Source organism: Aspergillus luchuensis, chromosome 5, assembly GCF_016861625.1.
Source record: "Aspergillus luchuensis IFO 4308 DNA, chromosome 5, nearly complete sequence".
In the NCBI taxonomy this organism is placed as follows: Eukaryota; Fungi; Ascomycota; class Eurotiomycetes; order Eurotiales; family Aspergillaceae; genus Aspergillus; species Aspergillus luchuensis.
In genome coordinates this window covers 2,916,875-2,943,758 of record NC_054853.1, presented here as the reverse complement: position 1 = coordinate 2,943,758, position 26,884 = coordinate 2,916,875, and the positions used below count along the sequence as shown (strand labels likewise).

At 48.5% G+C, this 26,884-nt stretch overlaps 7 protein-coding genes across 7 annotated transcripts; 4 read left to right on the top strand and 3 right to left on the bottom strand.

Moving 5' to 3' along the window:
• Positions 1-611: 611 nt before the first annotated feature.
• Positions 612-1,037, top strand: AKAW2_50967A (uncharacterized protein; the record flags this gene model as incomplete). The annotated part of the gene is made up of 1 exon (XM_041690843.1): positions 612-1,037. One exon carries the CDS (start codon positions 612-614, stop codon positions 1,035-1,037), a length of 426 nt encoding a protein of 141 aa, XP_041544388.1.
• Positions 1,038-10,076: 9,039 nt separating this feature from the next.
• Positions 10,077-10,559, bottom strand: AKAW2_50966S (uncharacterized protein; the record flags this gene model as incomplete). The annotated part of the gene is made up of 2 exons (XM_041690842.1): positions 10,077-10,288; positions 10,343-10,559. The coding sequence occupies 2 exons, from the start codon at positions 10,557-10,559 to the stop codon at positions 10,077-10,079; spliced, it is 429 nt and encodes a 142-aa protein (XP_041544387.1).
• Positions 10,560-11,908: 1,349 nt separating this feature from the next.
• AKAW2_50965A (uncharacterized protein) lies at positions 11,909-12,421 on the top strand (the record flags this gene model as incomplete). Its single annotated transcript, XM_041690841.1, has 1 exon — positions 11,909-12,421. The coding sequence occupies one exon, from the start codon at positions 11,909-11,911 to the stop codon at positions 12,419-12,421; it is 513 nt and encodes a 170-aa protein (XP_041544386.1).
• Positions 12,422-12,880: 459 nt separating this feature from the next.
• On the bottom strand, positions 12,881-19,408 carry AKAW2_50964S (non-ribosomal peptide synthetase; the record flags this gene model as incomplete). The annotated part of the gene is made up of 1 exon (XM_041690840.1): positions 12,881-19,408. One exon carries the CDS (start codon positions 19,406-19,408, stop codon positions 12,881-12,883), a length of 6,528 nt encoding a protein of 2,175 aa, XP_041544385.1.
• Positions 19,409-20,438: 1,030 nt separating this feature from the next.
• AKAW2_50963A (uncharacterized protein) lies at positions 20,439-21,939 on the top strand (the record flags this gene model as incomplete). Its single annotated transcript, XM_041690839.1, has 2 exons — positions 20,439-20,555; positions 20,638-21,939. 2 exons carry the CDS (start codon positions 20,439-20,441, stop codon positions 21,937-21,939), a joined length of 1,419 nt encoding a protein of 472 aa, XP_041544384.1.
• Positions 21,940-22,586: 647 nt separating this feature from the next.
• Positions 22,587-24,095, top strand: AKAW2_50962A (uncharacterized protein; the record flags this gene model as incomplete). The annotated part of the gene is made up of 5 exons (XM_041690838.1): positions 22,587-22,817; positions 22,866-22,995; positions 23,045-23,168; positions 23,238-23,692; positions 23,761-24,095. The coding sequence occupies 5 exons, from the start codon at positions 22,587-22,589 to the stop codon at positions 24,093-24,095; spliced, it is 1,275 nt and encodes a 424-aa protein (XP_041544383.1).
• A 467-nt stretch (positions 24,096-24,562) lies between these two features.
• Positions 24,563-26,839, bottom strand: AKAW2_50961S (Zn(II)2Cys6 transcription factor; the record flags this gene model as incomplete). The annotated part of the gene is made up of 3 exons (XM_041690837.1): positions 24,563-25,087; positions 25,137-26,697; positions 26,754-26,839. 3 exons carry the CDS (start codon positions 26,837-26,839, stop codon positions 24,563-24,565), a joined length of 2,172 nt encoding a protein of 723 aa, XP_041544382.1.
• Between the last annotated feature and the right edge of the window lie 45 nt (positions 26,840-26,884).

Sequence of the window (26,884 nt, the reverse complement as noted above, 5' to 3'; positions counted from 1 at the left end):
GACGCTTCGTTCGAGAATATCTGTGGCATCTTCCAAGCATCGGCGAAGCATCACGCGTTGCTCGGGCGGAATTTGGCGACGCATTGCCGGTCCCGCGGAACGAAAACAATAACCGTCATTTCACCCTTTCTCAGGAACCTCAAAGGATAGGATCCAGTCAGACTGAGGACTACGAATCGGCTTGGAGCCACTGCTACACAGTATCGCTTACGGTATATCTCCCGGACCTAAACGCTTCCTACCTTTCTGTGACTGTGTTATCGGCCTTGACGACTGATTCGAGCAATTGAACCAGCTCATGTGTTCCCTGAATGGTTACCGGCCACTACTATGTCTGATATAATATGTCTGACACACTAAACATCTCATCGTCGGATCTTGCAAGTTGAAAAGAAATTGCAGATCCAGCAGTCTACATCTACGCGTTGTTCCTATCCGTCGATCGAAATAGCTATACTGCAACGACCTTGGTATCGATTCCCATGCGAACAAGACCAAAAACAAAAGCCAATTGACGATCTTATCTATCGTCCCATCAACATTTCATCTTGACAGGATAAAGAAATCCGAACCAACGAGATGGGTTCCTGAAGGCTCAATGGTCTTGGACGATGGGCGCACCACTATCAAACGATAACAAGTATCTTAAATACGTACCTCCACCAGAAATTCGATGCCAAATATATGGCTATATCTTTGAGCCTGATAGGGCTAGCATTGTGTCACAGAGCGAGAGAAAGGTCGAAGGAAGCAGTCGAGAAGGCTCCGGCCTCAACTATTTCATTGACAACTACGGCCACGTAACTCGGTTACACCCCGCCCAGCCATGCTTCATGTCCCTTCCACGAGCGGGACCTGGCTTCATAATTGTTCCGATTACCACTCCGATCGCACATTTCTCGACGCAGATAGAGGAAGCGCTACTCATCCTATGCGGTCGGCAAGTTACCCTACAGGAGATCGAGAGAGCAAGCGCCAATGTGTCACGATACATGGTCTACCCACAGAGCTACGCGGACCAACAGACAGTGCGCTAACCAGCTTGGTTTCATCCGCAATAGATTTCCTTGAACATAATGGGGCAAATTACTTAATGGTTTGGCTCTTCATATGCCGTGCACAAGAGAAACCAATTGCTTTTGCCAATAAACGAGAAGTCAAACTCACACTCGCACCTGAGAGTTTTATTCGCCCAAAGCAGTGTTATCTGGGCCATGGACGTCGACACAAAGGCCCCTACTACATATACACTGCTGCAGCAATGATGGGTCCAAGCAAATGTTTCTCCCCGGTACCAAGTCTAGGTACCATCAACCGGACGCACTGGCTTTGCTGCCCCTTATGCCAACAGATACCTACCATCTTACGCGGTCGATGATATTCATTCTTCAGTGATGAACCGAAGAAGCCCCAGGATTCGCTCGAACTCCGCGAACACATCAAAGACGCGATTGGTATGGTCCAGAACAAGCTATACGACATGCACTGCAAAGCGTGTTTCTTCATCCATGACATAGTCGGTGTGTACCATGCTCTGGTGGGAGATTAGAACTGGGCTAATCGAATGCCTCCAGGAAGTGATCAGACACAGCCATTCGCAAATCCGTGACACACACGAAGTGCGGGTCTGGAATATTCGTAGCACAGTCCGACATTTGACTATACAGTGCTCCTATAGACAATCTGCTTCCTGCTTATCAAGAAGGAAGAACCTTCCGAGACTACATTATCCAACACAATGGATGCCCGCCAGTTCATCCCTCACTTGCGGTGTAATGGGTTCTAGTTCTGGCTTGCATTTCGAAATCCGGGGTCATCTTCCTCGGCGCAGAGGCCGGCTTGAAGGGATCAAGCTCTAATCGCTCGGAAGCGGATTACGACCTTGTTGCGATTAAGCTGACTCTCAGCATGGTGCGGTTCGCTAGCTAACATGTTTTTGGCAACATTTTTTTCTTTTGAGATCGACTATTTCGATATCTTCGAAAGGCCAGGCGGCGCAAAGCGGAGGCTGTGTGCGGCCTCGAGACTGCAGAACGGTCTCCGATGAGGGATCAGATCCAAGCGCCTCGGTACATGGCACATCTGAGGAAGATTATCCACGTCTCGGTTTCCACTATCCAGCAGACCAAGAAAGCGTTCGTTTAGACCAATTTCTCTGCACCAATGAGAGACATTGCGCCTACTGTAACACGCCCGATATTTATCGAATCATATATAAGATGATCGTGATATTGAATGAAGGGTACCACGCCGCAGTGGGAACGACATGACCACGATGCGCTTACGGCCGCGCACTTCAGGATCTCCAAAATGAGATATCTGGAGCTGCCACCTCCTATCTTGACAGGTGGATTGGGTACCTGCTTTTCGTCTGATTGCACACGCCGCGAACTACGGACAGTCTATGCGGTAGCTACATTCCGAATTAGCATAACCTTCGGCCCAATATACTCGAGGCAACAGGTTGCACATGGGTATAAAGAATTACCGTTCCCGCCTTCTCATATCGGCGAGGTGCGACCGCATTCAAATATGATGAGGAATTCTACGAGCGTTGGATATATCACTGTGACATTCTCCAGTGTCATCTGTCATGCTCAAATACTTCTATATACTTTCACCAACTCTTGAGAGATCCGTTTGGGATCGTGAGCACCAATCATCCAGCGACCGGTCATTCAAGTCCACATGATATAAGCTCTTTCGCGAGAGAAAGCAATCACATACGACCATAGGGTGTGGAAAACAGGGCTTCCCGTCCGCTCAGCCGTACTTAAGCCACACGCCGGGAGGTTAGTAGTTGGGTGGGTGACCACCAGCGAATCCCTTCTGTTGTATGTTTTTATTATATTTATATATTTCTATATCCCTTTATCTCGAGCGTCTACTAAACTTGATGGAAGTTTTTGACTTGGATCGTGGTGCGGTCTACACTCCCGCGGATTTGACCAACAGGCATGGAGAAAACCGCGCGGCTTCTCCCGTACGCCTTCCCGGATCACACCAAGAAGATATGCTCGATTGTATCTGTCCATGGGAACGACGATACCATTGCGTCTCACTGCCTTGCTCCTATATGACACACATTTGCAATCGGCCAACTACGACTTCTGCCTTTCAGGCCATTCTTCGAAATTACGCTGCAAAATTCAACTGGGACATTGCACTGGACGCTTTAGCTACCGGGACGATGTATTTACATCAATCCTCACCTCTCACTTCGGAAGCAGGGTGATAGAATGACTTCTGCGTCTGGTTTGGCTGGCGCATACGATAACGACAGTCGTTCCATTTATAGGTCTCTACTTCTTGACCCATACGAACGAGAACCACAGTCTTTCCAGTAGAGACATGAGCGCATTGTCCTGCGTTCCCTTTCTGACAAACGAAACACCTGACCGATTTCAAGGCAACCTTCAGGGTGCGTGAAACAGGAGTCGCAGCTATCAACACCACGTCAAAGGCTTTCGGGCTGTGGATGGGAAACCCTTTCGATGTACAGTAGCGACAATATATAAAAGCGCACGACGCGCAGCTGAAGGGCTCCATTTCAGCCAAGTATTTGTGCGACAAACTCCAAGGCCGCGACGGAGGTCCACAAGTAACTGTCTGTCGGAAGCATGATACCCTGAAGTTCCGTGTGGCCCAAACTGCACTGGCTATTGAAGGAGAGATGGTTGAGATGAAGCGCTATCACTAATCTTGCGACTACTCGTCCCACGAGAAGACTAAACTCTGACCCATGTCATCTGGCGAACGCGTGGGTATGATGTGCCGATGCAGAGGCCTCCGTCTTAACGTCGACATTCAGCCTGCAGTGTGATCTTGGAGACTGGTGAGTTCGTCTAATCTACCAGTGGCTTAATTCCCTTTATGCCGATCACCAGCCTCACTGTGATGATAACCTGCGCCTGGTGTTCCAATGTCACCTTTTTCTTAATTTTCATCGCGAATGGGTGCAGATGTTCATGAAGAACATCGCGTACAAGAATCTTCGATATGAGATTTGACCGCAGAAGATAGACAGTGCTCCAAATTCCCTTACTGCGAACTTCAAGCCTCCTAATTTCGCTGCTGAGCTCCGACTAGTGATCGAGGATACCGCGATCCGTCGAGAGGATTGGTTGCCAGAAAACATGCGGGGATACTTCAAGACACACCTCACCAGATACCTCGACATTCTCTTATGATCAACAAAAGAACTTGTTGGTTTAAGTGCCATTGTTGGTGTGTACCGCACTTAGGCGAGAACGTGAACGCTTCACGGTCGGCGTCCAAGCAGAACCATTTGGCACGTCGAAATTATTGCTCATGACAGGAAAGCGGCTGAAAAGGATGTGGAAGCCGGACCGGGTCTGTCAACCATGGCATCGAATGTGTCTAGGGTGCGGACAATGGATGACATCTGGTGCAGTCCGAACTTTTGGCTGATCCACTTCCAGGAAATGGCTATGAGCTGAAGCATCCTCTCCATCTCATGCTTTCCAGATACAGGACCAGAAGGAAGAGAGACTACGAGACGGTCTTCAATAACGGCGAGAATAGATGGTAATTGGATGGACTTCAGAACATCCCCCATCGAGATCCTTTTCAAGTGAGTCGTCAACAGATACATGTCGTGGGAGACAACAGATGCTAATTTGACCTACTAGGTTCAAGGGGCAATTGATTATACTAGGAATGTCATCGGACGATGTTGCACGAATACCCAACGAAGTGGGCTTCGTATCTCATGCCTCGGACAATTCCATTCCCACACTGGTGATGGACAGGATTGCTCCATTTTCATAATTCCCCACCCTATCCCGAACTGCAAAAAGACCCAAGCTCCTGGGAACAAATGCTTTTTACTGGTCCGCAAGTGCCCCACGTTTTAGCGACGAGCTGGTGATAATGGCTCAACAACAGCTCGAGCAGTGTGACTGGAGTCCTCCTCTGCGAATATCTTCCATAAGCACACAAACTCCATTCTCGGTCGCTTTCGCTCATGGACACAGATATGGGCCAAAAAGAAAGGTCTTGCGGTATAATGACACCCTTCAGACAGCTCTGGAGAGTGATAATCTTACTCTTCCAAACACATGCATTGGCAGGTTTTATCCTAGCTAACATGAATGTAACCATGGAATCCTAATCATCATCGATCAAGGAGATGAAGAAGCAGTCAGGATCTCTTATAATGACACAGACCAAGAGAATAAGGGTTCTGTCATTCGGTTTTTAAGCCTGATGGCGTCAAGCTATTTGCCATCTGCCAGCGGTGGTGTCGATACAAAACCCTACATGCCCATCACAGCTCAGCAAGTGCACAGGTACCTGAACACGCTGAGTACACGGCGTGCTCGGGAGTGACATGACGCCCAGTCAGAAGATCATGTGAGCACCCCGAGAAGCAAATGGATGGTTGACCAAACATAAAATAAGTCCCAGAGTTCTGAGACTTGCATCGGCCGGCAAGGAGGCAGACATGGGTGCTTGGTCTCAGAACGCAATGCGAAGATACTACCGACTCTCCGAGCAGTTACCTAATGTCCGTTGACAGAACGACAACGAGACCTTCCACCTCCACGGACGTCAGTGATTATTATCCTGAATGGGTACGTCAAGTATACTCGACAGTCCAAACCACCCAACAGAAGTGGTGGGATCTGTGACCTCGGAAAAGCTTCATCTGTATCCATTTCGGTACAAGGAGACCGCAAGGTGTTCAACATTGTCAGACCCGTTCAACAACCACTATGGAAGGTAACCGTCGACGGGAAGTACGACTGCAACGAGAAACTGAGAGTCCAGGAAATACCTCACATTACAGCTTGCTGCTGACGTCCTCGGGACATTGAAGTAAGGACATGTCTTTCCCGCGTGTACCTTCTGGGAAACAGTGGCCTGGATTATGCCCCAGAGTAAGAGCTGGTCCATAAGGTCAAACTGATGACGGGATTTTGCCAGCATTGGGGTTCTTTGACGACTTTACAAGCACTTGACTTTGACGAAAGGGAATTAGCGTTATCACATATTGCGCTGAGGAACGTGGCAAATTCGATGGCTGAGTTAAACATTGACAGACTGTGCAATATCTGGGATGTCTGCAGGCTACCTCACACCATCAACTCGTGTCGGGCCTGGCTTACCCTTTCCACTCAACCATCCGAGAGGTCAGACTCACCACCCTCAATCTGCTCGGTAAATACATGTCTACATAGGGGAGACGCCGGATATGAACTATTTCTCCACTCCGCTTATCCGATGGTTGTGGTGACGGACCCTGCGGTACGTCCTGCTCAGCACGTCGAGATACACCGAGCCAACAAGTGCCTCATTAGTATAGGAAAAATACGAGTGGTGAAGAAAGCCGATGGATGGCTAGCTATTTGCATGGGGACAATCGCACTGATAATACCCTTTCTTCTGTCACTTCCGGCGAAGACGCTAAGGCACACCGATCTTCATGACATTTAGGAGTTAACATCTGAGCGACAGCAGTGACCAGGGCAATGCTCACGTTGGTGATGGTATTTTCGGTGCCCCTGGGACTTGATTTTGAATGCTAAGTTCTTTCCAGTGTTCTTGATTTCGCTATCAAACACTATTGCGGTGTTACTGCTTCCGTCCGCCGTCTTACTTGGCGTATTACTTTCGGAGAGATCGTCGTTTCTTCTGACGATGCGAACAATCAGACACGCCAGACTGCGTTTCTCCAAACCAGTGGAATCGAACATCGGCTCTGCCGCCTATTCTTGCTGCCGTAGAGCAAAGCTCCTCTTGCTGAATGCGAAATCGCGTCCGGTTTCGTCCGCGGCGCCTGTTGTAAACGCGCCTTGGGTGGTCGTGGACATCAGTGTTCTCTTCGTGAGAATCCTTCGTACGCCTTCATCACATTGCTTCAGATGTTGATGGCAACCAGGGGTAGGCTCAGATCGAGCGGGTTGAGCAACACTCCCGTCCTACTACTCCTACAATTCATATACTGCCAAGTCAAGCAAGACTTCACTGGTCGGCCGTCTTCGACCCTATAGATATTGACTGGATGATCCGGTTGGCGCCTAACCCATTGAGGCATCTTCGTACATGCTCATACAGCTCATGCTCTGAGGCTAATTCCATTGACGACATCGTCAAAATTGCTCCTGTTAATCTAACCTCAATAACGGAAGTCTACCTAGTGTGTCGCACGTGTCGGGACACACTATATATGATTGTGACAATCTTGTGGTGGAGCCTTCATAGAGTTGCAGGAACATCTGCGACTTTCCGACTCTTTTGGGATATCAATCGATCTGAAGGCAGCTCAAGCACCGGTTTTGTTGCTAAATACGGGGGTTTCTATCGCTTGCCCATGAAATACTTCGGATGCGGCAGAAATGATCATCCATTGCCAGAGTGACAAGCATAGCGGGCCGCAATAGTATGCTATGGATGGCTACCGAAGTCATGACGTCTCATGCCATGCTGTCATCGACCTTAAATTCTAAAAAGACGCTGGGTGGTCACATTCTACCCATACGATGGGTCGGGCTGTTTGCTTTTCTAAAACATCGATATCGAGGAGCTCCTTACACCTGATTCATAGCACGCATCAGCCCCTGTCCTGAAATCGAGCAGAAGTCCCGCGTCAGATTCTGCGGTGTGCTGAGCAACATTCGGATGATAGGCGGACCCTGAGTCGACTGCGTTCTTCCTTACTACTATTAGCCAGTCGAACATTGTCGATCGCATCGCTGAATGGAAAGGGTCTAGGAGTCATCGCCATCTCCTTAATGCCACAGTCTTTCTGAAGGACCTAACTATCGACCTCGCGTTTATCTGTGACACCCAATTGACAATTGACAGTCGAACGTGTTGAATGTTATCAGCAAATGTATGGCGATACCCAGGCATCGCAGGTTACACTCTCCCTCTGATGCCCATGCCCATGTTCCACAGCTCTATCCAAACGCCATTGGAAAATCGAGAACCACAGCGACATTCTGGGATTCCTCGACCGACGAACGGTGTTATGACGATATACTACGGATAACACGGGCACAACGTCTCATTGCTGTGTCCTTGACCGCATGTCATTCGGCGTTGATCAGCACTACAATCTTTCCGTGGCTGAAGGTGTGCTCGAGATCTGACGAGCTATATATTGCCTATCTGGACTTCCACCCAGATCAGCCCTCTCTTGCACGGCCCTTACTCGAGAAGGATTCCGTTGATATACCCGCTCTGAGCTCCGGTGCGGAGAGTCCACTGGCTAGCTAGTCTTACTTCCACCCCATGTGTGGTGGTGTCAAGGATCACATAGGAAGCATCTGACAGCTTGTCTCTACCGGAGCATATTTCATACAGCGGCCACTTCCAAACAACATCCATTGTGGCAATATGTCCCCCTGGATGGTTTACAAAACAAATGCAGAGACATATGGGATATTTGGGGCTGGGTATCTGCGCAACATGTCGCTCCAAACATCACTGGTGGGCTGATCAGGTCACCTGGTGAACACCTTGCGCCAAATGACTTGCCTTGCTGATCTCCTAACTCCCGAAGAATACTACCGAGAGCCGGGGGCAAATATCACACTCGTAGGTAGTAAGGCCTACAAATCAGACCTTCTGCCTCTGTCGGAAATCTTTCGAAACTTTTGGTGAACCTGGATATAATAATCCATGGATCGCGTCTATGAAGCTTGCTCAAAGTGGATGCCATGCCTAGCGGATTTATGAAAGACCGACTTTTTACCAGTTAAGCAAGAGACATAAATTCTCCATATCAATGCGTCACATATCGTCCGTCTATCTGGTACAGGGACGACGCGCTTGCACAGACATAATGCCATCAAAGTGTGCTTTGACACGGGTGGCCTCATTCCAGATGAAGCGTGGTCAGCCGTGGTAACCGAAAACAGCGTCTTGACACCTCCCGGGGCGTATGCGATCAGATACATTACCGATCGCATGAGCCACTCATCACCGGATCCTTAATTCGACCAAACAATACTTGAAGATCGCAAAAAACGGCTGGCTTCCCTGCACACTGCGAAAGGATCGAACACCAGGAAAAAGTGGCATCGTTCCCAAGTCTTTCTAATCGGCAGGCTGCTAAGAGCTTCGTCCAATAGTACGGACTTTAGTGCATGGTCCATATATCTTCTTACAGATGATGAAAAGGTCTACTCGAAGAATGTCTTCCTCAATTGGTAGATTGAGTACACAATCTACGGATCAATGACTGGGATGATTTAAACACCCAAGCATGTCTACGCCACAGTGAATATTGTTATTGTGACTTTCACTGTCATGGTGAAATTTTTATGAAGTTGGAAGAAGTCTACAGAGGGGAGTGACATTCGTCATATTGTCAATGTTACTGCGCCCCCGATTTCCCATGTTGCGTGGGCTGTGTAGCAGCTCGTTCATGTTGCATATGGATGCCTGTTCTCCTGGAATTGTCTGGGTGTTGTTCCTACTATGACTAGGGTTCGAGACTCACTGCGCGCATTTTTGGATGGAAAGAATGGAAGGGTATCATGAAAGATAAACTCAAAAACTGAAAGGTTACAATGGTATAGAATGACATCTCTTTCTACTGTCTACCATTATGGGAAGGAATTTATAGACAGATATATGATGGTTCTGGCCGAGTTGACGGCGTTATAGTGAGGATATGATCTGGGTATTCTGTTGACTGATATACGCATCTCTATTTACGCAGCCCAGACAGATTTCAAGGCACGTGATTGTCTGATACATGCTCGATTGGGTACACCTCCTCAGCATTCAAACCCTGTTCGAGGCAACACTCAGTTCAGCACATCTTATTATACCTCCATACAAAGACAAACATAAAAATAGAAAGCTAATAATTTTTTGGGCCTTTCATTAACGACCTACAGTATCCCTGAATAATAAAACAAAAATGCAGAGAGCAATGTTCAGATCCAGCCTGGAAGAAGTAGTATGCCCTCTTTAAATCTAGTACTTTGCTCTAACCTTTCTAATTCATCTCTATTATCTGCAAATTGAAGCGATCCAACGTTCCAAGAGAACAAAAGATGCTCTCATATTTTAAACCCCATAAGCCAAAAACGCACACTCTATTCCCGCTTATACTCCCCATTCGCGATCATCTCATTAATAGCCCTCTCCGTAACCTTCGTAGCCTCAATCCCCGAAGGGCCTCCACAGTAAAAGGTGGCCTGCAAAACCGCCTCACTAATCTCTTTCTCGGTAAGGCCGTTGATAATAGCACCGCGAGTATGGAGAGCCAACTCCGGCCAGGCTTTCAACGCGATCAACATACCCAGATCTGACTCTACTTTAGCCATATATCTATTCCGTCGAGGAAGTATATCTCACTTACTCAACAGGCTTCGTTGCTTCAGCTCAAGTCCAGGTCTAGTCCAAATGTGACCCCAGCACCATTCAGTTACGAGTTCCTGGCCGGGACGTGAAAAATCGCTGGATCCTTGGGATAGGGCTCTATCGACGTAGGCGTCGCCGACGACGGTTCGGCGGAGTTTTATACCCTGTTCGAAGAGGGTTTCATGGAGGTGGTCGAGCTCGGTGTTCTTGGTCATGGTGTGGTCTTAGAGGACTGGGGAATAAGGTTTCTTGAGGATGGAAGAGCAGCATGATACACGAGAAATATATCTTCTTTCATCGCTGGTGATGACATTCAGTGTTCTCAACGCGTTACGTAGTTTGTGCACCCCCAAAACCTGCAGAACTCTCTCGATTGAACTAAGATCGGCATCCCTTACTTGGCAGTGGGTATTACAGGAAGTCTAACGTCCCAAATCATTGTGCGCGTATTGTTCGAGTTTAGACTAGTAGAGTGCATTGCATCTTACCAGCCTTACAGGAGATGGATCATCCACGAGCGGGTCCTGAGCCTTGCAGTGGTTGTTCCTAAACAGGATAAGCCGGGGCCTTTTTTGTGACGTCTCATCAAATCGCGGGTTGATTGAGACGGAGATCTTAGTTAATACCTTTGCCAAACAACAAACAAATAAAGTTAATTAGGCCCAACATACCAAGATAAAAGACAAATATGTTATAAATGCATGTCTCGAATATGTCGGCCGACGTCAACGCGTGGGTCGAAATAATCCTTTGTAGTGCAACCGGCCCGTTGGCAACGCGTCGCCATCTGGCTGGAAAGTAGTCTTGGATAATTGTTATTCTTTCTACTGACGTATAGGAGATGACTAAGGGGACTATGCTTACAATCTCTTATGGTAAACCTGCGCATATTTCACATAATCCTCACTATCGGCAAATATTTGCCCGCAATTTTTGATAGGACAGACAGAAAGATACTCCCTATGCGTCTCGGCGATATGACGAGAGATCCTCCACTCCCTCAAAGTTTTTTGATTCAGTGCGGCTAATCCATTGATACCGACCTGGAAAAGATCCGGTGTTTTAACTTTGGTATGAATTAGCCTTTCGGCAACTACACAAAGACAGGGAATGGGAAGTGTAATTACCTCCTGCTAGGTTCTTCCTGGCTACGTTCCTTCACTGGTGCCTTTCCCTTTGTATGTTTCTGTTTTAACTCTTTAAATCGGGCAAAGGGGGATTCGGGGAGCCTAGAGGGATCTCCTGCCTTTTCCATTTACTTGTGTCAAAAGAGTTATATAGGAATCGGACCGTCCAGCGCCTCCGGCCTGGAGATGATCGGTACCCAAATTTGCAGCCATCTAACCATGGTTGCTGACATACAAACGAGTCTTAAATGATGCCACTCCAGGTGAGGAGTCTGTTACACGCTGTGCCCTCTATGTTAGGGAGCTTTGTCTGACTCTGGAAGTGTTTGAGAAGACCACCATCCATCTTCGTGATTGCCTCGAGCCATTTCACACTAGTGCAGACTATTTTGGAGATTTGGGACCACGAGAACTGCGGGTGTTTTGTGGACATCTCAATGCATGCTGTCTTCTTCTACAGTATCTATCTCACTGAAATTGTGGAAAGTTATCCTGATATGAGTTCAGTATACTCGGATTCTGGTGTAGAGCACGACATCCTCTTTGCGAGTGACTACGATCATGATACACTCAGGGATGGTAGTTTCTGCGATGGATGCGACCGTTCGAAATTGGTCCAGCGCCAACCACGACTTTCTACTGCTCCCCGTATCCACTATGGACTCATCGCATCGGGTAACAGGGTAATGAGAGACGGCAAGACTCGCGACAAATTGCGGGACGGACATGACATCCTCTGCTTCGAGATGGAAGCTGCTGGAATTGTCGACTCATTCCCTTGCCTGGTGATTCGAGGAATCTGTGATTATTCCGATTCGCACAAAAATAAGGCATGGCAGGGATATGCGGCTGCGACTGCGGCTGCTTATGCCAAAGAGCTTCTGAGCGTCATAGTAGGGACTCAGACTGACAATTCGGGCGACTGGACACTATGCTATGGAAGTGATTAGCGGGCATTGGGCGATTCCATTTTCGTGGTCGTTACTACCACAACAAGTATCTTAGAAACTAGGCCAAACAAAAAAAATTTTAAACACATGGACTTCTGAAACAACATACGAATAGCTAATGACAAAGTAGGAGATTTTCCCGTGACATTGAGATCTTGTAAGGCGAACTGCAGTGTTGTTAAACCTTGGGTAATAGTATCATCCAGAATACTAAGATATCAGAACAAAATAATCTCAATCATTATAATGTTATCCTTGGGTCTAGTACTTCGAACTCAATTCGCCACCCCAAGCCCATTGTCGACTACAAAGCGCTAAGTGTTCCAGATGCGATTCTTCTACTGCACACTAAACCGTTCTCTTCTTGAAGACCAGTACTGGCTGTCTAGTCACATCAGATTACCTGTCCTCATAACTAAAGTTCAACCACCTACGCCTCTTGCCCATTTATCCCATTCCTTAAGAAATGCCCGTAGGCGCAGGTAAAAACCCAAGCCTGACAAGGAACTCAGCTCCCATCCTAACAGCCACCTTCAACCGCACCGGAGTATCACCGGATTGCCCTCTAGTCCTACCAGCCACTCTCTCGTTCCCCTGCAACCATCCATATACATGTTTCAATGGCCAAAGCGGATGCTGCTCCCTTGCAGTCTCAATATCCGCTCCGACAAGACCCATCCACGAAGCTAGGCTTACTCCTTCTAGCGTGTACCCCATCTCCTGCAGTATGGCCCAAAACTCTCTCCAAGGCATTCCTTGTGTAGCATATTCATCGCCTATGATGTCGCTGCTCGTGCTGAATGCTGCATCAAGCACTGCCTCTGCAGTGGTAGTAGCATCGGAAATAGATAGCCATCCCTCTGCGTCCTCGGCGTTATATACCCCCAGTCTGATGCACGTTGCTACCAGCCGCCAGATATAGTCCGTAGTGTTGGAATAGCCTTCAGTTGGTGTTCCGATGACCCATCCTGGGTTTATGACACAAATATTTCCTGCTGGAGTGGGGGTAGAGCTTCCCGGTAATTTGCGCGTTGCAGCGCGTCGGACGACGACTTCAGAGACCAGCTTCGTCTGGCTGTAGGGGATAGCATCGGGAGCGGACAGCTCCGCCACAACGTCTTCCTCTTCATGGGCTTTCCATGGACGACCACCTGTGATATAGACGAATCTCATCCTGGGACATCTCAGTGCGACTTGCAACAATTCCATGGTTGATCCGACGTTGGCAGCCTCTAGAACGTCGTAGCCCTTCATCCAGTGCACGGTAGCACCGTTGTGTATGATATAATCAACTGTTTGACCACAGCTGAGAGATCCCCAGCGAGCTGGGTCAAGTCCGAGTTTTGGTAATGTTAGATCTCCTCGCCAAACCTCGAGCTTCTCTGCGTGGTGGCCTGTCCACCAGAGGGCCTCTTTAGCCATGCTGATGGTGCGCTCTCTCGCAGCGTCATCGGTATCACCACGGACGATACAAATGACTCGGCTGATCTTGGGGTGAGATAGGAGTTGGCGGAGGATCTGAGTACCCAGGAAACCGTTTGCTCCAGTCAGGAAGACGGTGGATGATCCCTTGTCTCTAGAGATTGAGGGATATTTGGATGTTGGGTTATTGCTCCCTGAAAGTGTGAGTTGAGCAGCCCGAATCCTTGTGTCATGTCGATTGATCTCCCTCATGAGGTCAACCCCGGTCGAAGTATGCTCGGTGGAGCAAGGGCTAGTACCGTCCTTTTGGTAGTGAAGTACGTACTCCGCTAGGCTTCTGATTGTAGTCGTCTTGGCCATTACATATTGCATGTCGACTTGGATGTTGAAGTGTCGTGAAAAAAAAGAGGTGAGTTCCATCATATTGACGGAGTCCAGACCAGAGGAGTGTAAAGAAATATCTCTGTATCCTGTTTTTGCGTTTCGATCTCCGTTCTTCATCCACGAAGGACGCATGGAATACACCTTCTGGGCGATTGTGTATGCAGGATGATCATTCTGCAGTATCAAATTGCCTTGAGAGTCGTCGCCGCTATGAGAGGGGTCGGAAGTGCCATAAAAAAAGACGTGTTCTTCACTCAAGAGAAGTGACCGGCCTATCTCACGAAGCTGTTTGCGATTAATCTTGCCTGTTGGCGTCAGAGGGAGTTTCTGCATGGAGACAAAAACGTCGGGAATAATATACAGACGGCGTGAAATCCGTTGCATGACCTCGTCGGTCATTTGGTATAGCTTTGGGGTGACTGTCGTCTCCTTACTGGAAGAAATAGAATTGTTATCCGAGTGAATAAAAGCTACCAGCACCGGTTTCGGCTCTCCGTCATCCTCCAGTACAACGGCTTCGGCCACGACCTGATTCGCTTTCGTTGGCAAGGAATCTGAAACATGGTACTCAATATCTCCGAGCTCTACCCGCTGACCACGTATCTTGACTTGGTTGTCCTTGCGCCCCATGAACGATAAGCTTCCATCCTCGTTGTACTGCACCAAATCACCAGTTTTATAAAGACGACCACGGCGACCGGGATGGCTTGTTGAGCCTGTGAGCAGCCATTCAGAATCTTCCACAAATACATCTCCTGTCTTTTCTGGGTCGTTCATATAGCCTAAGCCAACAAGGGGTCCCTCAAGGAGTAATTCACCGGTGCATCCTAGCGGTACCAGCCGATTATGACTCTCGGGATGTACAATCCAGGTTGTCACACCTGTGCCTTTTCCAATTCGGATAGCTTCTTCTGTGTTGGACGGACGAGCGTTGATAGTGCTTATTGGTGTGCACTCAGCAGGTCCGTAAGCGTTTATGACTCGAACATTGCTCAACCGCCACCGGTCAATATCGCTCCTTTTAACGGGCTCGCCCAGAAGTATCAACGTCTCGAGGTCGTATGCCCTCTCCGGGTTTAACAGACGCGCTACTGTTGGTGTTAAGTTACAAATGGTAGGGCGCATAGCCGCTATAGCACTGCCGATGTCACCCTTGTAGCTCTCTTGCGATGGTATGCACAGACATCCTCCAACCACAAGTGTGGTTAGAATGTTATGGATCGCGGCATCGAATGAATATGATGCACCATCCAAGACTCGTGACCTGACCGTATAGTTCAAAAGTTTCGATTGATAATGTAGAGCAGAACAAAAGTTCTCGTGTGACACCATGACTCCTTTAGGTGTCCCTATGCTACCGGAAGTAAACACTGTATATAGTAGGCTGGAAGGCAGTGGCGATTGTCCCGTGATGTTTTTGGTATGATTTCCCATATGGGCAGGAACCTTGGACAAGTCTGGACCAACTTGTATCACCATCTTGGATAAATGGCGGCTTAGATCCATGTTGGCTTCGGAGGAGAGCAAGATCTTAGCTCCGACTGTCTGAATGATAGAGCGCAATCGGGACTCCGGTAGAGACGGGTCGAGCAACACAAAGCCTGCACCTCTCTTTAAGACCCCAAGGATTGTTACTATGGCCCACTTTGATTTCTCAAAGCAAAGTGGGACGACATTGTTCGGCCCAAGTAGGGATGGGCTGACTCCAAGTCTGGCGAGCTCGGTTGCCAGGCTCGTGGCGAGGTGGTCAAGCTCAACGTATGTTAGGTCTCCATCCCACGCGTGTATTGCCATTCCAGTCGGGTGTTGCTCCACCTGCTTCTCAACAAGCTCGTTGATTGTTGCTTTGACCGGTGATGGAACGATTCTATTCCATCCCCATACGCGCTCGAGACTATGGGGCGTCACTAGATCAAGATCTGTTATTCTCATATTGGATTGTGCTGTGGCGAGCTTCTGTATCACAAAATCGAGTTCTTCTAGTAAATCTTGGACGATCCACGGTTTGATCACATTGGAATCGAATCTGGCGCTGACATGTCCGGTCCCAAGCTGCACCTCCAGTACAAGAGCGTAAGTGTTGTCCCACTCCGGATCTTGCCAACCTTCCCACTCCCCGAACGTATTATCGGCTTTTGCAGTCTCCTCGGGTTGAATAATGAGAAGAGTCTGGAACATGCACGCTCGACGGGCACCGGGACTGGTTTTGGCGATGTTGTGCAAGCCGAACTGCTCGAAAGGGATCATGGTCGTCATCTGCCGCTGAATGCTTTCAAGGTATTGCATAACGGTTTGTGACTGCTGTATCTTGACGTAGAGTGGGATCGTCGCAATTGTTGGGCCTACTATCTCCTCAATACCAGTAATAGGGGCGCTTCGGCCTGACGTGGTGACCCCAAACACTACTTTGTCTGAGTTGGTCCTGTGACTGAGGAGAAGAGCGCAGGCTGAACGGACGGGTAAAGCGGGCGTAAACCCTAGTGTATGTAAATTTAATGATGATAGTTTATGTGTAATCTCCCTGTCGGTCTTAACCCGCTGTACTGACGACGGAAAAGATGGGAATGGTTCGCAGTCACATTCGGCGAGGTTGTCCCTCCAATATCCAACAGCGCGTTCGTGGCTCTGGCCCTGGATGTATTTTATGAAAGCCTTGAACGCTGGTTGAGTGGGCCCCTTGGGCATGCCATGATACACGTCTCTCACCCTTTGCAACAATAGTGGCATTGACCAGCCATCGTATAGAGCATGATGAAGGGTCAATACAAACCATCGGCGGTTGGCTTCTTCGTCCGTGACAGTCGCGCAACGTACAAGAGGCTTTCCGAAGCCCATGGGAGTTGCTTTGTCTTTTTCAAGATATTGCTGTAGGCTTTTCGCATGAATCCATTGGATGTCCTCCCTTAAGACCACCTGCAAAAAGCCAATGTCTGTATGTTGTATGATCCTTGTTCGTAGGATGGGCGTACTCTGGGTCGTTTTGTCCCAGGCGCAACATAATTTTCTTGTATCTATATCCGGACGCAATTCCACAACTCGCTGCATCATGTATGTACCTGGATTCTGAAATGATAGATACAAGAGACCTTCTTGTAGGGGTGTACAAGGATATGCATCCTCCACTGTATTGGGGTCCAGCTGATAATAGGTCATAATGTCCTGGAGAAGTGCTTCATTCCATCTTTTCCCGAGAAGGGAGTAAGGCGGAATCGATTCAATGGGCTTCGCATGCTCAAGGCGACACCGACCTTCCAGACTACCAAGTGTGGGATACTGGAAGACTTCGGAAAACGTCAGCCCGAGACCAGCCTGTCGAGCCTTGGACACGACCTTCATTGCTGCAATAGAGTCACCTCCCAACCGAAAGAAATTATCTTGAAGCCCGACTGATACCGAGTCAATACATAGAACATCCCCCCAAATTCTTTGAAGCTCAATTCCCACATGAGATGTTGGTTTTGTCTTGACCCTGTGGCTTTGGTCCTTAACGCATTGTTGGAACCATAAAGTACCTGTTTCCCGCAGCTTTTTTCGGTCCAACTTGTCTGACATGGTCCTGGGAAACTCACGTATTGACAGAAAAAACGACGGTATCATATATGCTGGCAGGCTCTCAGCTAGTACTTGTATGACATCAAGGGGCACATTGTATATCTCCATGGAAGTCATTCCCGGTCCCTCGGTATTGGCCGAGGTCTGACGTGGCAGAATGAAAGCTGCCAATAGTGTGCTTGATTCCTCCTGTTTGACTGTAATTGTCTCAACTATAACCTGTTTGGCTTGTGGCAAGTGCTGCTCCAGGCAAAACTCAATTTCTCCGAGTTCCGCTCGCTGCCCGTGAATCTTAATCTGCGTATCCTTGCGACCGACATAGGTCAGGCTTCCATCGTTGTTGTAGTGGACAAGATCCCCTGTTTTGTACAAACGTTGTCCGCATCGTCCTGGATGATAGGGTCCACCTTGTCGTAGCCATACTGGGTCCTGGATAAACACTCGTGCAGTTCTTTCTGCATCATTCAAGTACCCTTCGCCCACTAGTGGTCCTTCTAGAAGTAGCTCACCAGTTTCGCCAAGGGGTAGTAGACAGTCGTGGTTATCTGGATCAACGACCCATGTCACTAGTCCTGCACCTTTGCCTATTCGAGTGGCCTCCTGCGGACTCGCCGCGCTGGTGTTGATGACACCGTAGGGCGTGCACTCGCTAGGTCCGTATATATTGCTGATCCTCACTTTATCCCACCAGCGTTGAACGTCGCTGACACGCAAAGCCTCGCCAAAAAACAAGAGCGTTGCTAATGTTGGGGTGTCAGCAGGGTTCAGCAACCTGGCAACTGATGGGGTAAGCCCGATAGCATTTGCCCGGAGAGACGTTATGCTTTGAGCCAAGCTATTTCTCCGGTCTTGCTCGGATGGCACGCATAAACAACCGCCTGCGGCGAGGACCGTAAATGTGTGGCTGAGTGAAGCATCAAAGCCATTGGAAGAGAAGTCGTAGAATCTGGTCTCCTTAGTGAACCCCAGGAGTGGCAGTTGGTGATGGAGAGATGATGCATAATTGGTATGTGTTATGAGTAATCCCTTTGGTGAGCCTGTGGAACCTGATGTAAAGGCTAAGTACATGAGTGACGATGGGTCGACTGGTGGCGGGTCTTGTCCTCCCAGGTTATTCAACGCCGAGAAGAAAGTCGAATCAATGGCAATTACGGTCTCAGCCAATGATGCCGCGATGGTGTTGCTTGCAACAGACGATAAGATCATATTTGCGTTTACGCTTTCAGCAATGGCCTGAAGACGCTGTTCAGGCAGTGAGGTATCAAGCATAACAAATGCCGCACCAGCCTTGAGCACACCCAGCATAGCTACGGTTGTCCACAGCGATTTCTCAAAGCAGAGAGGCACAATCATGCCAGGTCGTATTCCAGAAAGGAAGAGCCATTTTGCTAGTTTTGTGACGAGCTGTATCAACTCTCCGTAGTGCAATTCGCCATCCCAAGCAGAAATAGCCAGTGCATCAACTTGCCCTCGTGCCTTTTCTTCGCATATTTCGTGGACACAGCGCATGATTGGTGGTGGGCATACCTCGTTCCATTTCCAAATTTTTCTCAGATCCCCTTCCGGTATGTCCTGGAAGCTCGATGCGTCAGTATCTTTCTTATCGGGTTTTCGTGTCTTGGTTGACATTGCGGTAATGGTGGAAGCCGAAAGTTGATTGAGAGGGTTTCTCGCTGTTTGTCTTCCTAGGTCACACCCAATTCAAGATGGATGTTTCTATCATTCCTGTCTCACTTTGGTTCGCAGTTTTATACCAAATAGGCAAGTAAAGCTGCCCAAACAAAGCCTTGATGCTTCTTTTGAGGTTGTCGCACAGTATATAAGTACCTAATTTCATCCAGAGAAAGCGCAGGAATGAACTTTATCCGACGTATCAAGTGACCACGAAGTAGCATAATACAACAAATATGGTTGCCCCTCATAACTATCAGTAACTGTTAGGAGTAACGCGCTTGAAGAATAGATGCGCATTGCAGACGCTGAGCTTACATGACGAAGGACTAGGCGCAAACCACTGCATAGCTGATCGGCAGCGACAAGGTGATAATCCTTGCTCAAAGGGCTTCAAGGAAGAAGGAAAGAAGATATCTGACTACTGCAGCCCTTACTGTATTGTCCAATGAGAAGTTAACCTGAGTATCTGTTGACTGATCCCCTCCTGGCACTTTAATAAACTTAAATAGAAAGGGGTCCTCCGTCCTTGCTTTTCATCAAATGCATCATAATACATTAAGCAGCGGGGGGTGCACAGTACATGTCCTTTGTCATGAGAAATCATGCCACCAGTCAAAGATGGAAGTTCGGTTGTACAGGCTGATGCAGCTGGCTTAGAAGATTAGTACTTAGAAGCAAGAAGTTTACCGGAATGGATTTGCGTACATTTAGATGATGTCAGGGATGGACTTGCAGAGGATTCTGATAATCTATTCTGATAGGCTTCAGTTAGCTCACACACTCACCCCACAAAAAGTTTACTAAAATAGATTTGCGTGCATTTAAATGATGTCAGGGATGGACTTGTAGAGGATTCTGATAACATATCCTGACAGGCTTCAGTTGGCTCACACACTCACCCGACAAAAGGCGCTAAAGGTCGCACTAGCATGCCTACTAACTCCTTCAAGCTCAATATACGAGTTACACTAAAGCTTTCTCAATTATGCCTGAATGGAACAGACTATACACAGTCATTTCAAATGGTGAAGTATTGATGCCAAGTGATGATGGATATGCTTCTAGCCTTACGAGATGGAGCAAGGCGGCTGAATTGAAGTCTGTCAGTTAAGCCCCAGATCTTCTACTCACCATCAGCCCAACTTTCATCATATTTATCTAGGACCATACTGACTCATTTCTAGTGCGTGGTAGTTAAACCAGCGTGTGCTGAGGAGGTAACTGCCGCCGTGAAGTTTGCCTCTGCTAGCAAGCTCTCCCTGGCTGTCTGTGGCGGCGGTCATTCGACGAGCGGGGCATCATCATCAGAAGGCATGCTCATACATCTCGGAAATATGCGAAGGGTTGACGCGGATGAAACCAGTATGACTGTGTCGTTTGAGGGCGGATGCCTGTGGGCCGACATTGACAAGCCATTAGAGGCCCGCGGGTTAGCTGTCGTCGGAGGCGCGGTGAACCACACCGGGGTTGGGGGGTTAATCCTAGGTGGTGGCCATGGATGGCTGACAGCGAAGCATGGCCTGGCGATCGACAACCTCATAGCAGTCCAAATCGTTACGGCCGATGGTTCCATCCTTGACGCCTCAGAAACAGAAAATGAAGACCTTTTCTGGGCCGTCCGTGGAGCTGGGACTCAGATTGGCGTCGTAACGCGATTTTTGTACCGTGTCCACCACCAGGGAGAGGTATGGAGCGGGATCCTCGCCTTTGCACCGGATTCCCTGCCTGGACTTTTGGCATTTGCCAATGAGTTCCACAATCGAGATAATCGCGAAGGTCATTGCTTGACTATCGGCGTGGGCCACACGCTGGATGGGACAACTCGTATCCTCACTGCTATCCCACTTTATCATGGTCTAGAGGGGGAAGCCAAGAGCTACTTCTCAGAACTCTTAAACATGAGACCTATCATGGACTCAACTAAAATGATGTCCATCGCCGAGGTCAACACCTTACAGAACCCATTGTGCGAATACGGGATGCGCCGTCACCAAGGCTCTGCGAATGTCACGATGCCCCTGCAAATAGAAGCCTTTCAGCAAATGGCGGATATGGTCTGGTCGTTTCATGATGACCATCCGAATGTTACTGTTTGCTCCATGGCAGTGGAACTTTTCTCCACCCACAAGCTACGCGAAGTTCCCCTGCATGCTACAGCGTACGCCAATCGCGGGGCGTACTATGATGTCGTTACCATGTTTGGATGGACTGATTCCAGCCTAGATACGGCTGTGCGTCAATTTAATGCGAACTTGTGTACGGTGATACGAAATATCAACGGATATGAGCGTCAAAGCCACTGTGAAGGGGACCATCTACAGGCAGGGCCAGTGGGGCGTTATCTGAATATGGAGAACGGGCCGGTAAAGCCTACTGACGCATACGGGGACAATTTGGAGAGGCTGAGAATGGTGAAGAATAGGTATGATCCGGAGAATATTTTTCATAAGTGGCATGGCGTGGTTAGTGGAGATTGCGGGGAATGATGTTCGGCTGGATATTTTCAGTATCGATAAATAGGTCTACCACTTACTAATTTCTTATATCTTGCATGTAAAGTATTACATCCAATAGCAATCGCGCACAGAATGAGAGTACTCGTCACCGGTTCGCAGGCAGATCCCTGCAAATCAGAACAATAAATCAAGGCAATAGTACGAGGCATGTCCGATAATGGTAGGTCATAAGACCAATACGAGTTGGAGTCCCTTGAACTGGAAACATCGTATTCCGAGCAGTTGGAGCCTGTCAAGTGTTGCCAGAACTGACCGACAGACTTCTTACGAGCAAAATAATTTTCCTCCGAAACGCAATAGCATTGATAACATCAGTATGTTCGCATCTTGTGGTAAGGGACAGCTGACCCGCAATCAGGACCTGGGAATGCCGCGGATCCTGTTGTAGTGGAGATGTATGGTTCACATCTAGGGTATGTAGGATGCTGCATGGAGCCAAATTCGGCTGGAATTTTCATCAAACGGGGCAGGTGATCTCAAGGGTAACACTGTTCTCTCTTTTTGCTTTCCAACATACCCTGGCTACTTCAAAGGCGGCAAGCAGACCCTTGCATTAACCCCTCTTCATATAAGCCCCTTATCGTGTGTCTTCCCATTAATGAGCTGTATCAACAAAAATGGATGCAGACAACAAAGTGAAAGATTCAACTACTGTAGATATCTCTGTCGCTTCATCTCCTAGCAATCTTGATGAGGTTCCCAAGCTATTGAGTGAAATCGGAGAATATATTCAACGCTTTGGTATTGATACGGATGAAATCCGCAAAGATGCAATATTCAAATGTCGACAGCTATTCCTAGCTCTATCGACCCCTCGAGAGATTATGGCTGACCACTGCTGGGGACAGGTATGTACCTTTGGTCACAACGAACCTAGAATACACTAACCGCAATAGATCGGAGCTATGATGGCAGTAGGATTTGGCTTGGACTCAGGATTGTGGGACTTGATGGCCCAGAATGGAGATAAACCGCAGAGGGCCCCAGACCTGGCGTCGAGCCTAGGAATCGAACCGAAACTTCTCAGTATGTGCCATGTTCCTAGGTGTTATGAACCTCATTAACATATTACCAGGTCGTCTCCTGCGCCACCTCAGCGCCATGGGTCTCCTCAACGAGGTCGGTGAGGACGAGTACCAGCCCACTAATTATACCAAAGCCCTTAGTCTCCCTCAGATTGGAAATGGATATCTCGGCCTGTGAGTATACTCTACACTTTCAGACCTTGATCATGTCATAGCTAATATAGCTACTCCGTTGCGCACCAGCACTGCATGTACCAGTGCGGGCTGTCTAAAATACCATGAATTCTCTCGCAAGCGTGGATGGATAAACCCAACTAACCCTGAGGATACTTCGCTCATGGATGCGTATGGTACTGACAAGGACCTGTTCAGCCGGGTAAATGAGTTAGGTTATGGGAAACACCTGAATGATTATCTAGGTGGTTACAATCTCGGTCGCCGATGGTGGATTCATCCTGATATCTATCCTGTGAAGGAGAGGCTCATTAATGGCGCTGATCCAAGCCCGGATGCATCTTTTCTCGTGGACATCGGTGGTAACGTAGGCCACGATCTGGAAAGATTCCGCGCTGCATTTCCAGATGCGCCCGGGAAGCTCATCCTCCAAGACTTGCCCATGATGATTGGTCAAGTCAAGAATTTAGATTCATCTATTGTGCGTATGGAGTATGATTTTCGGGATGAGCAACCTGTTAAAGGTGTGTACAGTCTTTTTCATTTCTTCATATACCACGTTCAGGCTAATGCATTATTTATATATATCCAGGCTCTCGGGCCTACTACATACACTCGACTTTACATAATTGGAGTGACGATGTATGTGAATCACTACTTAAGCGTGTCAAGGAGGCTATGAAACCTGGGTACAGCCGACTACTCATAAATGAGTTCGTTGTGCCGGAGATGGGGGCCCATTGGGAGATTACTGGGCTTGATATGATGATGTTGGCACTATTTTCTTCTGAACAGCGCACTCGGGTCGCGTGGTATGACTTGATTGAGAGACGAGCTGGTCTGAGGATCGTACAGATCTGGAGCGCTGGTGCTGGGGTGGAAAGCGTGATTGAGTGCGAAGTAACCAATTACGAGGGAGAAGCATGACATGGAATTTGATGAAGCTACATTTCTGGTTATGCGACCGACGATTCAAACAAAATGAAGGATGATGAAATTGAATGTTATGCATCATGAGAACGAAACCGGATGGTTAGACATCACGCACAGTCTTCAGAGTAAAATTGCGAGCACTGGTAAAGATCTTTCGATGAGATTAATAGGGGTACTGCCTCGGCACAGTAGACTTATCCGACTTTTCTTTTCCGGGCTCTCGGGCGGAAATGAAGCCACACGGAAAAGCCATCAGTCAGAGCTAGAGTCGCCAATGTGAAAGACTATAGCCTTGGCAAATATTTGGGAATAGATAAAGCTTCCGTGAGTACTGGGATAGCTCACTGATATGACTTTCTGACTAAGTAGCTCTAGATGGATATATAAAAAGGCACTGCGGGGCTATTACAAAATTGTCGATCAACGCGATCCTGTCAATAAATGAGCCAGGGCCAGGAGTGCTATTTTCCAGGATGGTCTATATGAGGGAACAGGTAGTCTAACTCCCCCAGTCCTGCGATAGCTAACGAGTCAACTTCTTCCCATTCTGCAGATCCTGAAAGGCCAGGCGCAGTAAAGCCATCCTCAGTTAAATCTTGTTCCCATTGGGAAAGATTGCCCTCCATCATAGGAGGTACCAGGCTGCCACTCTGTAATCCGCCAGCTATTTCGGTTTGATTAAGTGTAGGTTCACCCGGGAGGATTGTTTCCTCGTAGTCTAGAGCCCCAATGTGTGAGATCCTATGATCATGGGGGAGAGGCTGATTAACTGCCGTTCGCGCCTCTTGGCGAAGCTCCTCGAGAACAACGATGTAGCGCTGTACGAAAGAAGAGTGGGAGCTACAGCTAGCGAGATCTTGCTGGGCGCACTCCCCTCTCCGCAGATATTTGAGGCATACTTCCTCTACATTGCCCCTCTGGGCACACAGCTGGATGACTCGGAAATACAGAATCATAATTGCTGAGAACGCGTAGTAATGTGTGAACTGTCCGACATCAGCTTATACTACCAGCGAAGAGAAAATAGCTACGTACCCAGAACGTGTTGTACATCCGCCTTTTCTCGCAAAGCTCGCGGATAATGGCGGCAATCCTCATGGCCGCGTCAAGACAAATCTCGATATAATCGTCGACAGGTTTATTGGACGGGCCATCTCGTGGACTTTCGTGACTGATGATCCCAAAATTGCGCAGGATAAATGGCCTGTAGAGTAGTATTTGTGCGTGATAGAAGGCCAAGTTTAGCACTGTGTATTGGCGCTGGTACGTCAACATCAAAAGATCCACATTTGGGGTGTCGAGGAAGTTGGAAATCTCTTGACGCCAACTGATAAGTTCAGCACCGTGTTGAGCGGCGGCGGATACTTCCGCTTGTAAGCCACCTCTGCGAACTCCATATATGTCATGGAGTATGCGACCAATTATGACGGACAACCTGGCATGGTAAAGAGGGGCAAGCATTATACTCTGGGTCGTCGACACGGGGGTGAGGATTCGGTCTCTGAGAATCCACGAGTCATCAGCAACAGTAGGAAAGTCTTGATCAATGTCATCATCGTGAAATATCCGAGGGCGGCCCAAAGCAGCACTCAGATAGTTATCTAAGCTGTAGGCACACCAAAAGACGCGCTTCCGACTTTCAGCTTCGATATGATCGATCTTGGCACCATACTCACGTCTTCTTGCACGGTGCAAACCGATGGTCATGGCCAGTCGAGCAGTGGTTCCGAACAAACTCCAACAGTGGTTGATGCGAGATTGAGACAGAAGATAGAAGCACTGGGCCAGCCGTGCCTGAACGCTGGTTATTCGCACGGGTCCCGTCTCGGCGGAGAGCTGTTGCTCCGAGGCTGTAAAGTAGCCCGCACTGGCCATTCGTGAGTTGATCAAACCTGTTGGAAAGGATTCCGTGCCAGCGAACCTACTAATCAAAGATCGGACGGACGATTGGTCCCTGTCAGGCTGGCCTTGTCTTGCCTGAGCGAAGACCATAAGTACCACTGCCCTTCTTCCCCGCATGCCGGGACTGACTGCCTCCGACTCTTGCACAGCGCGATAGAATTCTTCAACCCAGCCCTCAACCTGGGGCTGATGGAGAAAGCGATGTGTGGGAAAGGCGAAGTCAAAGTACCGGGCCAAGAGCGCATTGGCCTCATTCCGGGGAGGCAATAGCATGAAGTTCGACTCAACGTCCGGGAGTGGAGAGTCTCCGAACGTAAATATCGGCGTGTTAGTTGGCAACGCGACATATTTTTGGAGTCTCCGCTGCGCTCGGAGGAGAAAGGATACCCCAGACGAAGGACCGACATAATGGCCCTCCAAGTCCGTTTGATGCTCAGGCGAGGCGTGAGAGGGCGGATTGTCTATCTGGCTGTCGGGCATGCTATAGCGCTCCAGAATATGCGCATATGGTGCAGGAGGTGTGCTGCCCCCCTCGGCTGCAGCTTTCTGTTGCTGTTCATTGCCCTGTACTGATGGCTGAGCGATGTGGACCTGAGGGGGCTTGCCCCTGTTATACTCGGCAGTGTACTCGCACGCTTTGTTAGTTTTGAGGCACGTCGGACAGGGTAATGTCCCACTACAGCGCAGTTTCTTCCTAGGTTTATTGTGTAAGCTTGCCCTTCAGGGTGAAGGCTCCCAACATTGGCTCACCTTTTGCAGGCATCACAAGCCCGCGTAACTCGGACGCGCTTCTTAGCAATCCGCCGTTTGCTTGCTGGACTGTTTCGCACCTCCATATGAGATATTGATCAGGCGCTGGTCGAAGAATTATCCGATCACTT